The following is a 12971-nucleotide window of genomic DNA, read 5'->3' as shown; positions in this document are numbered from 1 at the left end:
GGACCCAGAGGAGTGTCAGCAGTGTGCTGGTAGCAGCAGCTATCATGTTCCCCCTGGGTGGGTGAGTGGTCTCTGTGTGTACATAGGTTGGAAGTCAATCTGAGATGCTTTGGGGGATGCAAACATTGGAGAATGTAAGTTATAACAACCAATAGCAGTGACTTGAACACCATCAGCAGACACTGCAGTGATGGAGGCAATATAAGAACTTAGATAGATCACCTGACACATGCTCTGAGTCAATGAATCCCCAACATGGCCAACTGTGTCTTTCAGGTGTGGATATGTGCACAGAGATGGACCATGGCTGCCAGCACACCTGTGTCAGTGTCCCAGGCTCCTTCTATTGTGAATGTAACCCTGGATACAAGCTCAACACAGATGGAAAGACATGTTCCCGTAAGAGCATATTTTATTTGATCTACGTTTATATCTTAGATCTCAAAGCGCTTTAGAAAGGAGACTAGTATCGTTATCCCTGCTTTACAAATGGGGAATCTGAGGCACGGGGTTAGAGAGACTTGCCTAAGCTCACCATTGCAGACCAGGGGCAGAGCAGGGAATAGGATCCAGGTCTCCTGAGTCCCAGTCTAATGTTCTACCCACTAGGCCACACTGCCTCCCATTTTGACTAACTTGCTGGTGTTGTGCTGGACATAGGTACTAGTGCTAATTAGTTATTAGTACTTTTTGACCATAGGCCTAGGTCTGCGTTAAGAACCCTTGCAGAGAGCAATAGGAACGGCCGGCAGGCCGGACTTCGTTCTATTGCGAAATGATAATTGTGTTGCTGAGATGGGAATGACTCCTCTGAAACATAACCACCCACAGCTGCAGCATCTTTTCATTTGGGGTCCACGCAGAGCAAGAGTAAATGGGGACACAGCCCTTGTCAGAAATACCCTTGAACTCTGTACGTGGTTCCTTCACAGTGTCACCAGACCGAGTGCTGGCAGGGGGATGTGCCTTCAAATGAGCAAAAGACAAAATATCTAGGCTCTGTGCTTTGGAAATGGGCTGTAATTGCATGAGCCCACAATGGCCATCAAGTCCCCTCTTTCTGTCCCTATGTCAGTGTGTTTGTGCGACACGCTTCCCCGCCCTCATTTCAGACATGTCCGGTCTGTGCTGCGTCTTCTTTCTGAGGCCAGGAGGGCAGAGGGTGGCCCCGCTCTGGGGGCACCGAGGAGCGAGGTGGTGAAGGAATGGGTGAGAAAGTGGTTCCTTTTTCTCTGCAGCCATTGATGCTTGCGCTGATGGGAAGCATGGCTGTGAGCACCAGTGTGTCAGCTCTCGTGGGTCCTACACCTGCCGCTGCCGGACGGGTTACGATCTCAACCAGGACAAAAAGACCTGTACCAGTACGTGACTGTCTCCTCTGTGCCGCCTCCTCTTGTTTCTCATTCTCTGTCTTTTGCCCCTCATCGCCCCAGACATTCCCCTCCTTCTCACCATGCCCTCTGTCTGTGTCCCCCTGCCCTCGGCTCTTGTGGAGAGCCCAGCCATCAGTCTCTCCAGCATCTGCAATCTCTTACTTCTCCCAGACCCACGGGACTCTGCTCCCTTAGGCGCCTTCATGACAGGAGATGGGCAGGAGAGAGTCTGGAACCTGGAACAGGCCTCTAGTCCCAACATTGCCCACCTGCTCCTAGCAGCCACTGTCCACGAGGAGAGATTTAGCTCAGAGTGGTGGCCCACATATGCTTTATCCAGATTGAAAGGCCAGCAGATGCCTCATTAGTGATGAGCAGGGAGCTCCATGGCCCCTGTGTGCTATCAGTAGACCCCCTGTCCTGTCCCAACTGTGCTCTGAGCTAATTCACCATCCTGAGGCAGGGCCTTGGCATCGAACCATCTGTGGGAGCCTCGTATTTCCAGAGCCTTGTAGGGCCTGAGGACAAGTGGCAGCAAAGAGCTGATAAAAGCCCACCTCGGAAACAGGCCCAGCTGGCCAATTAGCCCTCGAGCTCTTGGCGAGGGTCATGGGTGAGCTGTGAATGGCTGATGTCCCTCACGCCTGTGTGTCTCCTTCTCTTTCCAGTGATTAATTACTGCAGCTTTGGAAACCACAGCTGCCAGCACAAGTGCGTGAGCATCCCGAACGGATACTATTGCCGCTGTAACGACGGCTTCACTCTGCAGGCTGATGGCAAGGCGTGCCAGGGTGAGTGCTGCGTCAGCGTCTCTGCTGCAGAGGGCGCCATCACTCCAGAGAGCACAGGCAGGCCACAGCCTCCGGGTTTGGCTGCTGGCCTTAGAATCCAAGCAAGTCTCACCATAGTGATGTCCTTTCAGTTGATGTGCTCATTTGCATGTCAGGACCCAGCACATTACAGAGCGCACTGGGAAAATTGGGGAGAGTTTACCAGGGTGTGCCCTGAGGTCACACCAGGAGGTATAGACGTGTTGCTAGTGGCACTTTTGATTCCTTTACAGCCCTAAGCGGGATTATTCCTGCAAACTTGGGTCCCACTTCAGAACACCCCAAGGTGTGGGGTGCACAAACCCGAGTTCCACTGAGATGAACAAGTGCTGTCAGTGAAGACCATTCAGCTGAACAGCCCAGGATCTGCAGAGGGACAGACCTCACGGCAAGTTAGTGATTGCTCGTGCATCTTCCATTGGTGATCAGGGGCGGCTCCAGGCCCCAGCACGCCAAGCGCATGCTTGGGGCGGCATGCCGCGGGGGGCGCTCTGCCGGTCGCCGGGAGGGCGGCAGGCAGGGTGCCTTCGGCGGCATGCCTGCGGAGGGTCCTCTGGTCCCGCGGCTCCAGTGGACCTCCCACAGGCGTGCCTGCGGAAGGTCTGCTGGAGCCGCGGGACCGGCGAGCAGCAGAGCACCCCCCGCGGCATGACAGCCTCATCTCTACAGCTCCACTGAGTTCTCATGTGAGAAAGAAATGTTCTGTGCAAGTCACTTCCTTGGTAATCACAAAGGAAATGCCATGTCCTGTAACATGGTGTGTTTGTCCCTTTTGGTTTGTATTTTAGCCAGTGACATTTGCAATGGGATAGATCACGGCTGTGAGTTTAAATGTGTCAGCACCCCTGGCTCTTACCACTGCGTTTGCCCAGAGGGACAGCAGCTCCATGCGGATGGAAAGACATGCAATAGTGAGTATCTGGGGCAAGGCCTAGGGATAGTGCCCTTAATTTATGGACTTTGGTCTGTAGTAACTGGCACCTAGATTCAAGGTGCTCCCAGTGAGAGGTGGCAGCTTGAGATGTGAAATTAAGTCTGGATCTAGGTGGGAATTTCAAACCACCCTAAGGTTCAGGAGTGCCTGATCTTGGGATTTTGCTCCAGATCCATCTCGGCTACGGACACATCCAAAACCCAAACAGAGACAGGAATTCCAGGGGGTTCTCTGGTTAGAAAATACAGTAGGAGGATCACCACTAAGTAAACTGCTGTGTAACAACACAGCCCTGTGGCTGGCAGGATTGGTCATGGACCAGGAGAGGACTGGGGGATGTGAGGCACAAGAGGGTGAATGTGCTGGGGAAGCTAACGTGGACTCCTGGAGGGAGAGAAGGCAGTCCTGCTGCACTCGGTAGAGCGGCCTCTGGCTGATTAAGGAGAGGTGATGACTGGCTCTGAGTGGAAGTGTTAAGGTACCATCTGGTCCTCCTTGGCCAGAGGGATGGAAGCAACAGTGCAAGGTGTGTGTGTGTGTGTGTGAGACTGGCAAGAGATGTGAGAGGGAAGCACAGGGCCCCCACAGGGAGTTCTTGGGGGTGGGAATTTGGCGGGGCTTTGAGAAGGATGCCCAAGAATCTCTGGGGTCAGGGCAGAGGGTCAGAGTGGAATTCTCTGGGCTGTGTGCAGTGTTGTTGTAGCTGTCGCAGGATATTAGAGAGACAAGGGGGGGCAAGGCGATATCTTTTACTGGGCCAACTTCTGTTGGTTAGAGAGTCAAACTTTCCAGCTAACACAGACCTGAAGAGAGCTCTCTCTAAGCTCGGAAGCTTGCCTCTCTCACCAACAGAAGCTGGTCCAATAAAAGATATCACCTCACTCACGTGGTTTCTTGGGGCTGTGACATTGTAGCCACATTTTTTCCAGTTGTACTGTGTCCTGCTTTCCTGCATCAGCTACAGCCAGCATATGTAGCTCAGCAGTGAATCCAGGGGGAAGAATCCCTATTGAGTCCCAGAGCCCATTGACTCTGCTCCTCCCGCCCCTGGCATCTGCTCGCTCTAAGCTCTCCCTTTGTGCCCTTGGGAGCAGGGCCGGCTCCAGCTTTTTTGCCACTCCAAGCGGCGAAGTGAAAAAACCCCAAACAAGATAAAGCTGATCGGCAGCACTTTGACGGCAGCTCAATTGTGCCGCAGTTGAGGGACCCGCCGCTGAATTGCCGCCGAAGACGCGGACGTGCCGCCCTTTTCCATTGGCCACCCCAAGCACCTGCTTCCTTCCCTGGTGCCTGGAGCCAGCTCTGCGCGGGAGGCAGGGCTGGTGCCGTCTAACCTTTCACCTCTTCCTTTGGTGCAGGGTGCAAGAGCGGCCATGTTGACCTGGTGCTGGTGATTGACGGCTCCAAGAGTGTCCGGCCTCAGAACTTTGAGCTGGTGAAGCAGTTTGTGAACCAGATTGTGGATTTCCTGGATGTGTCGCCCCACGGCACGCGGGTGGGGCTGGTCCAGTACTCCAGCCGTGTGCGCACCGAGTTCCCACTCAACCAGTACAAGACGGCAGAAGACATCAAGAAGGCGGTGTTGAAGGTGGAGTATATGGAGAAGGGCACCATGACCGGTCTGGCCCTCAAGCACATGCTAGAGCACAGCTTCTCAGAGGCCGAAGGTGCCAGGCCCCTCTCCCAGAACATTCCCAGAATTGGGCTGGTCTTCACCGATGGGCGCTCGCAGGACGATATCTCTGAATGGGCCAGGAAAGCAAAGGAATCAGGTGAGGGTGCAATGGGAAAGGGGTGACGAACCCCAGCGGCTTCACAGCTCATTGGGCTCTGTGTGGGTGGGACTCGGGATGCTCTTCATGCACCCAGAATTCCAGGCAAATTTTCCACGCTTGCCCCTCGCTGCACACAGCTGGTGGTCCCTGGGTGCCTGCAGCATGGAGACGCTCATGGCCTCTCGGTGTCTGGCACACTGACCCTCCCAGTCCCTGGTACGTGTAGCCTGCTGACTCTCAACAGGATAATACACATTTTAGCTTATAACTGAGGCAGAGAAAGTTAGGGGCTGGCCATCCTGACCAAGCCCTTGCATTTAGCCCCAGCTACCTGGCCCATCCATGTGGCTGCCATATTCAAAGGATGCTCCCAGAAGCACCCAGGGCACTACGGTCACTAGCATTGTGGCAGCATTGGCCCAGCTGATGTCATTCTAGGAGGGTCCCGCCTTGTGGGCATGTTCTGGGGCAGTCGAGTCCAGGATGCCCGTCGAGCATGTTCAGCTTGTACAGAACCACCCTTCACTCCATTGTGCAGGGATCACCATGTTCGCGGTTGGGGTTGGAAAAGCTGTTGAAGAGGAGCTGAGAGAAATTGCCTCTGCGCCGGTGGAACAGCATTTCTCGTACTCCGCGGACTTTAGCACCATGACTCATATAGTCGACAACCTCAAAGTTAACATCTGCCCAGGTAGGTGCTGGCAGAGCCTGTGTAGTGGTTGTCACCTTTCTAATGACTGGTAACAGGAACCCGAGGCCTCGCCCCTTCTCCACTTCTTCCCTCGAAACCCAGCCCCAGCCCCTGTTCTGCCTCTTCGGCTGCAGGTCAAAAAACTGGACATCAGGACTTGTCAAATGACGCCTGGAAACACAAGCTGAAACCTGGATTGTCTGGGTGAAAACCAGACAGGTGGCAACTCTAGGTGGGCAAAGCCCTTCAGGCTTGATTTCCTATGTGATCTTGATTATTACTTAATATTTATATTGCAGAAGAGCTCAGACACTCCTCCTCTGCCACGGCTAGTCGGGATAAAGAGAAACAACTAAGTTTATTCTGTACAGACCTTTCTGTAGCCAAGCAACGAAATATGTGGATGATTGAGTTAGGGAGGCTGCATGAAGGTGCCTGTAGCATATGGTGTCCTCCTTATTGCAAAGCACTTACAGGCAGGAATTCAGAGGCAGAACAATGGCGTCTGTGACATTCAGGATCCAAGGCTTCCCTAGTTAGCAACAGAGCAATGTGCCCCGGCCGGTGCGTTTTTATGTTAATCTGCGGTGGATGCTCTGCCCGGAAGCTTGCTTGGCAAATATGGGGAATCTGAAAATAGGAGTGTGTTGTCCAGGACTGTTTGACGTTACATGTTCCCCATGATAAGCCTGTTGGGTTTTTATTAGATAAGCAGAGATACAGTGTTAGGAGAATAATCTGGGGGCTTGGCTACACTTACAAATTTGCAGCGCTGCAGCAGGGTGTGAAAACACACCCTCTGCAGCGCTGCAAATTGCGGCGCTACAAAGCGCCAGTGTAGTCAAAGCCCCAGCGCTGGGAGCCGCGCTCCCAGCGCTGTCCGTTATTCCCCACAGGGAAGTGGAGTACGGACAGCGCTGGGAGAGTTTTCTCCCAGCGCTGGTGCTTTGATTACACTTAGCGCTTCAAAGCGCTGCCGCGGCAGCGCTTTGAAATGCAAGTGTAGCCAAAGCCTGGGACTTAGAAATGCCTGGCTCCAGAGCTTACTGAAGAGAGTGACCTGATAAAATCACATGGCAAAAAGGCAGTGAGGGGCTCTGCTGGTCATTTTAAAAGAAGAGTGAACTGTGATGTCAAAACCAAAGGGATCTATTCCCTCATCACCGCACGTGCATAGCCATTGTTAACATGCCCTGTTCCCTTCCCTGAGCCAGCGTAGCCCCCATCAACGTGTATGGGAGGTGTGCGTGGGGATCCGCGAGAATAACACCCCCACAGGGGTTAGTGTTTTCTCCCGATATGGACTATTCCATCCAAACTGATTGGTCTGAGCCTGGCTTAGTGGGTAAAGCATACGGCTGAGAGCCAGGACTCCTGGGTTCTGCTACATTTTCTCTCCTATTCCTGGCCCTGTTGCTGAGCGCCTGCATATCTTTGGGCAAGTCACTCCCAAACTCCCCGATCTATAACACGGGGAGAGTAGCTGCCTGCCTCCCGGAAGAGCTGGGGGCAATGCTCATCAAGGACTTTCAGAAGGTGCCATAGAAAGATAGAGGGTTCCTGATGCTGTTTAAACTCTTGTTTTTCAGAGGAGGGCAAAGGGGAGATTGAGATCCGGAGCCCGTGTGAGTGTGAGGCCCTTGTGCAGTTCCAGTCAAACACCGTGGGCATCCTGGAAAACCTGACAGAGAAACATATCCTTTTGGGTCACCAGCAGGGGCCTGCATTTAGCGACAGTCGGTGCAGGATCCAAATGGAGCTGGGTTTGTTCCAGCTCCTCTAAGGACAGTGTCTGCCTTGATTTTTCCTCTGTGTAATTCAGCCAGTGTGGTTTCATGGGCTGCACTGCCTGCCATGGAAGAGTTGACTCATGGTGTTTATGATGTTGACCAGGCAGTGACGGCTAGCAGAGCTGAGTTCCAGTTCATTTATGCTCCCTGGTAACCTTTTGGAAGACCAAGGGGCTCCCAAGTGCCTTAGCAATTGAATAGTAACAAGTGCAAAATGCTTGCCCTAAATGGCAGTTGTGTGTGTCAATGGGATTACCAGAGCTGTATCCAGCTTTCTCCTGCTGGAGGGACAGGTTACTGCAACATGGGGTGAGCGGAAGAGTAAAGGGGATCTTTGGGTCTGTTTGGTGCCTACAGGAAGGGGGGAAAAGAGTGCCAAGTGGGGGCAGGCTCATGTCTGTGGATGTCCAAAAGCCGTTCTGGGGAAGACTATCACAGCTCTCTGTGTCGGCCTGCAGGCCTCCCAAGAAAGCGGTGTCTCCAGCAGACCCAAAGGGGACTCTCCTCATTTAGTGTGGGTGAAATGTTTGTGCAATTAGTTATTAGCCGTATGTTGTTGGGCTGACGCCCTCTTAACCTGATGTTAAGCCCCCCAGCCCTCTTCTCACCAGCAGGCCACCCTGTCTCGTTTCTGCGTCCGCTTCCTTAACACGACCACTCGCTCAGATGACGGCCCGACTCGAAGACTTGGAAAACCAGATCGCCAACAAGAAATGATCCCTGCAGATGGCCAGGTGGCACTTGGACTCGGGGGGTGGAAACGTACCATAGCTACACGTCATTGTTATTCCTAGAGTATTGTAAAGGGTCGTTGTTTGTTCTTATATTGCAAAATTCTGACGGGGACTCAGAGGGTAAAAAAAGCCCTGTTCCAAAAATGAGTGGAGTCAGCCTTCGAGGCTGTTCCATTCCTCTGGACTAACGGGGTCGTGCCGAGGTGTGACGAATGGGGTCAGTTTGGACCTTCAGAAAGGAGATAGGCATTGGGACAATCAGCATCTTCTAACCCACCTGCCATTAATTGACAGTAGCTGGCCACCGGTTTCTCCAATGAGGCCCATGTGCACAGCTGAGAGCTTCCATTAGGCAGCAAGATGCTTTGCGGAGCAGGCGAGTCCATCCTGAATGCTACAAGTAGCTCAGCTCTTGCTCAGCTGTAACTAGACTCTGTGTAGGTTGGGGAAGGAACTATGGCAACTTCCAATATACTTTCTACCCCGGACCCCATGTGAGAAACTCCCTCGGCTGCCCTGCTAATCCTGACTGTGAAATGAGAGCACCTGCAGCAACCTCTTTGTCTCTGAAGTTTTTTGCTTTAATTGCACAAGAATTTAAATGTAATATTTGATTTCACATAGAGGGGGAGGGGAAAAAAGGCCAGAATAAATCATCAAACAGAAAAGAGGATCAAACACAACTGGGACATTCCTCATCAAACCCCCTTTCACCCTGATTTTGGCAGAATTGTTGCAGAATTTGTCATAATGTTTTTTTTACCAAATAGGAAAAAAAATCTATAAATATATGTGTATATATCTTTAATTCTGAAAGCAGGATAGTACTATTTTTAAACACCTTTATACATATATATCCTGACAATAAACACGCTGAAGATTTTTATGACATTTCTCTCTCCTCTTCACTGGGAACCTTGGAAAATGAAGTCTACACAGGCATCTCTGCATCAAGTCACATTCAGTTCATGTGACTCCAGCTTTCACAAAGCCAGGACAACCGGCTTCTAGCCAACCAGTCATTGGGCCATTATTACTCCTGTCCCAGGAGAAAGACCTGGCAGGTGTAAAATCTCTGCTTTAAAGGTTACACGTGATGTGTTGCAGAAAGTACCTCAAGTGATGGCAGCTCTATTTGATGGGAAATCACTATGGGATTGTGACAGTGCCATTATCCCTGACTTCTTTCTTTTTGCTGCCTGTCCCCTCCTTGAAATGGACTCCTCTGTCCGTTAATATTGCATAATGGATCCAGGCCCTCAAGGACAGCTCATCACCCGTGTTATATGTCACTGGAATTAGCTAGTATAAATCAGCCAAGTCAATGGAGCTATGCCAGTTGATCCCCCCACTCAAACCTTGGCCATGGGCTCTTAACTCTGGGCCCAATGAATAATAATTGGGGTGCAGCCTTGCAAGCTGACCCAGTGGAAAAGTGCTGCTGCAAAGTGTGTGCAGGAATGCACCACAAATGTAACAGCATTAAAGGTTTTCTTCCTTATTAGATTGTCCTGTAGTGGCTCCTTGTGATGAGATGGGTGATCTAGTAGGTCTTTTCCATCTCCAACTGCCGGGACAGCTGGGGATTGTTGTGCTTGAAGTGTGGTATAATGAAGGCTGAATTTTATATGGGGGTCAGAGAGGAGAATCTGTCCCTCATAAGTCCCTCTCCATTGTGATGCAATGAAAGCCACATTTATGTGTGACGAGGGGTGTGACCCTGATCTCCCAAATCCTAGCCCTATCACACACTTTCAGCACAGCAGCACTGCTGGGGGGTGGGTATTTCCCTATAATCTGGGGAGTGTGCTCTGCCAGTCGAACAGTGGGGTATTGTCAGTGGAGTGCCATGCATGAAAATGGGCCTGAGCCCTCCCATTCCCATTTGAGCCTTTTTTAAATGACTGCCACATACCAAGGCACTTATGGTCCCAGAGCACCTGTGCTGTTATCTGTTCTGTAGAGTGAGTGCAAAGTTGTGCATCAAAGCCTCCTCTTCCTCAGAGGATCTGAATCTGTTACGGAGGCTACTGTTACCTGGCATTGAATCCCATCAATAAAGAGACATTTTCCAGACACCATCTGGCTTTGGGAATGTTGTCTTAGTCTCATGATCCTTTTATTACAAGTGTCGGCCCCATGATCTGACACTAAATGCACAGGTGGAGCAACACAGGGTGCAAATCTCAGCACAAAGCGTGACACCAACCTTCAGCCACTTTCTCCCCAGATGGCAGACTTTGTCCTGATGTGTACTCAGCTCCAGACACGGTGCGTGGGAGAGAGCGTTCTGCTGTGCTAGCAGCATCCCTCAGTGCTGCTGACTCACTAGGGCAGAGGTGGGCAAACTACAGCACAGGACCCTCCTTGCTGGCCCCTGAGCTCCTGCCCCGTGAGGCTCCCCCTTGGCCCCTCTCCTGCTGTCCCCCCTCCCCCGCAGCCTTAGCTCACCCCACTGCCGGCACAATGCTCTGGGCAGTGGGGTTGTGAGCTCCTGGGGCAGCGCAGCTGCAGAGCCCGGCCTGACCCGGTGCGCTGTGCTGCACGGTGGCGTGGCTGGCTCCAGCTGGACGTTGCGGCTGCCTGTCCTGCTGCTCTGGGCAGTGCAGCTGTAGTGCTGCCAGCCACCGGTGCTCCAGGCAGCGCGGTAAGGGGCAGGAAGTGGGGCGGGTTGGATAGAGGGCAGGGTTGTTCAGGGTGGTGGTCAAGGGGCAGGGGTGTGGATAGGGGTTGGGGTGGAGAGAGGGTGGGGAATGGGGGTTAAATGGGGGCAGTCAGGAAGGAGAGAAGGGGTTGGATGGGGCGGTGGGGGGCAGGGGTTCCAGAGGCGGTCAGGGGACAGGAAGAAGGGGTGGTTGGATCGGGCAGAGGTCCGGGGGGGCAGTCAGGAAGGAGGGGGGGTTGGATGGGGTGGCGAGGGGGGTCTGAGGGCTGTCAGGGGATAGGGAACAGGGGAGGTTGGAAGGGGCAGGAGTCTCGGGGGTGCCATCAGGGGGCAAGAAGTGGGGGAGGGTCAGATAGGGGTGGGGGGCCGGGCCACTCCTGGATGTTTAGGGAGGCACAGCCTCCCCTAACTGCCCCTCCATACAATTTTGGAAACCGGCTGCAGCCCTCAGGCCAAAAAGTTTGCCTGCCCCTGCACTGGCTCGGGAAGAGGGTGTGCATGACACAGCAGTATATGCACTTCCAGGGGACTGGAGTTCATGTGCCGAACAGGCAGGGAGTTTCCCTACAGAAGGGTACAGCCCTGGCAGTGATGGGGTGAGCTGCCCACATGCTGCCCTGCCTCCCAGCCAGTCCTGCAGGGACCCCCCAGCTGGACGAAGTCAGGGGTGAGCTGGAGCCGGTTCGCACGGGTTCGCACGAACCCGTTGTTAAATTTAGAAGCGGTTTTAGAACCGCTTGTTAACTAGCTTCCCTGCGAGGGAAGCTTTGATGGGCTCTGCCTGGGAAGCCTGTAATTCCTCCTCCCGGCCGCCGGGGGGCGCTGCGCTGTGCTGCGAGAGCCATGTGAGCTGAATCCTGGCCCTGTTGCTGCTCCTGCTCTTTGGACCTCTGTCCCTGGGGCTGCTGCCTGGTGAGTCCCTGGCTACGTCCTGCTGCTCCCAGCTGCTCCTCCCCCCTGTGTGAGTATCTGCGCCCCTCCCCCGCCTTCCCTGCCCGCAGCCAGCCCCTGCCCCCAGCCAGCCTCTGCCTGCAGCCCCTGCCACAGCCACCCCCTGCCCACAGCCACCCGCAGCCAGCCCCTGCCCACAGCTGCCCTCTGCCCCACCCCCTGCCCACAGCCACCCGCAGCCAGCCCCTGCCCACAGCTGCCCTCTGCCCCACCCCCTGCCCACAGCCACCCGCAGCCAGCCCCTGCCCACAGCTGCCCTCTGCCCCACCCCCTGCCCACAGCCACCCGCAGCCAGCCCCTGCCCACAGCCAACCCCTGCCCACAGCCGCCCTCTGCCCGCAGCCAGCCCTTGCCACAGCCACCCTCTGCCCGCAGCCAGCCTCTGTCTGCAGCCCCTGCCACAGCCACCCCCTGCCTGCAGCCAGCCTCTGCCCACAGCCACCCACAGCCACCCCCTGCCCACAGCCACCCGCAGCCCGCCCGTCTGCATCACCTGCCCACAGCCAGCCCGTGTCACTCCCTGCCTCCAGCTAGCCCTGCCCCACGCCCCTATCTGCAGCCAGCCCCACATCCACTGGTGCCCTGCAGTTCCCAGGGCAGTAACCCTGCACACCTGCTTTAATGAGGGGGGGGGGGGCAGGGAGCAGCTGGGACCCACACATGTGCACACCCTAGAGTGACCAGACAGCAAGTGTGAAAAATCGGGATGGGGGTGAGGGGTAATAGGAGCCTATATAAGAAAAAGACCCAAAAATTGAGACTGTCCCTGATCACCACCCACACATGTGAAACGGAGCTCATTTCTAGTTCAGCCCCATCTTTTTAAAAAAGAACTTTAGGTAGGGTTAAAATACATCTGTATTTTCCTGGACATGTCAGGCTTTTCGGTTCTTAATCACCTCCTGGGAAAATATGGACGTATGGTAACCCTATTGGTACCAAAAATACATGCTGTCGCACATCCCTTAAATCAGAACTTTTTATAGGGAACCCGTTGTTAAGATTTTGGCAGCTCATCACTGGACGAAGTGGACACAAGAATCAAAGCTGGGTCCCTAGTGCAGACGCTAGCCAGGCCTCAGAAGGAAGGCTGTAGCTGTGCAAAGTCGCCTTACTTAGTATTAAAATAATAACCAGTGCTCTGCACTCATGGGGGATGTTTCTGCTGCACCCAGCACTGTGCTAGTGACTTTATGGAACAAGTTGAAGGACACAGACCCTGCCCTGA

At 53.8% G+C, this 12971-nt stretch overlaps 1 protein-coding gene across 7 annotated transcripts in view; it reads left to right on the top strand.

Annotated features, from left to right (window-relative positions):
* Positions 1–10187, top strand: part of MATN4 (matrilin 4) — a 36532-nt gene extending 26345 nt beyond the window's left edge. For all 7 annotated transcript variants that reach the window (XM_044986604.1, XM_044986599.1, XM_044986602.1 and 4 more), the window contains 8 exons: positions 277–399; positions 1239–1361; positions 2042–2164; positions 2992–3114; positions 4496–4909; positions 5451–5603; positions 7193–7297; positions 8052–10187. In XM_044986604.1, coding sequence (XP_044842539.1) covers positions 277–399; positions 1239–1361; positions 2042–2164; positions 2992–3114; positions 4496–4909; positions 5451–5603; positions 7193–7297; positions 8052–8110 — 1223 coding nt within the window. In that variant the 3' untranslated portion in view covers positions 8111–10187. The remainder of the gene's footprint in view (positions 1–276; positions 400–1238; positions 1362–2041; positions 2165–2991; positions 3115–4495; positions 4910–5450; positions 5604–7192; positions 7298–8051) is intronic.
* The last annotated feature ends 2784 nt before the right edge of the window (positions 10188–12971 follow it).

The sequence above is a fragment of the Mauremys mutica genome, chromosome 13 (genome assembly GCF_020497125.1).
Source record: "Mauremys mutica isolate MM-2020 ecotype Southern chromosome 13, ASM2049712v1, whole genome shotgun sequence".
Lineage (NCBI taxonomy): Eukaryota > Metazoa > Chordata > Testudines > Geoemydidae > Mauremys > Mauremys mutica.
This window is presented reverse-complemented; position numbering and strand designations above follow the sequence as displayed.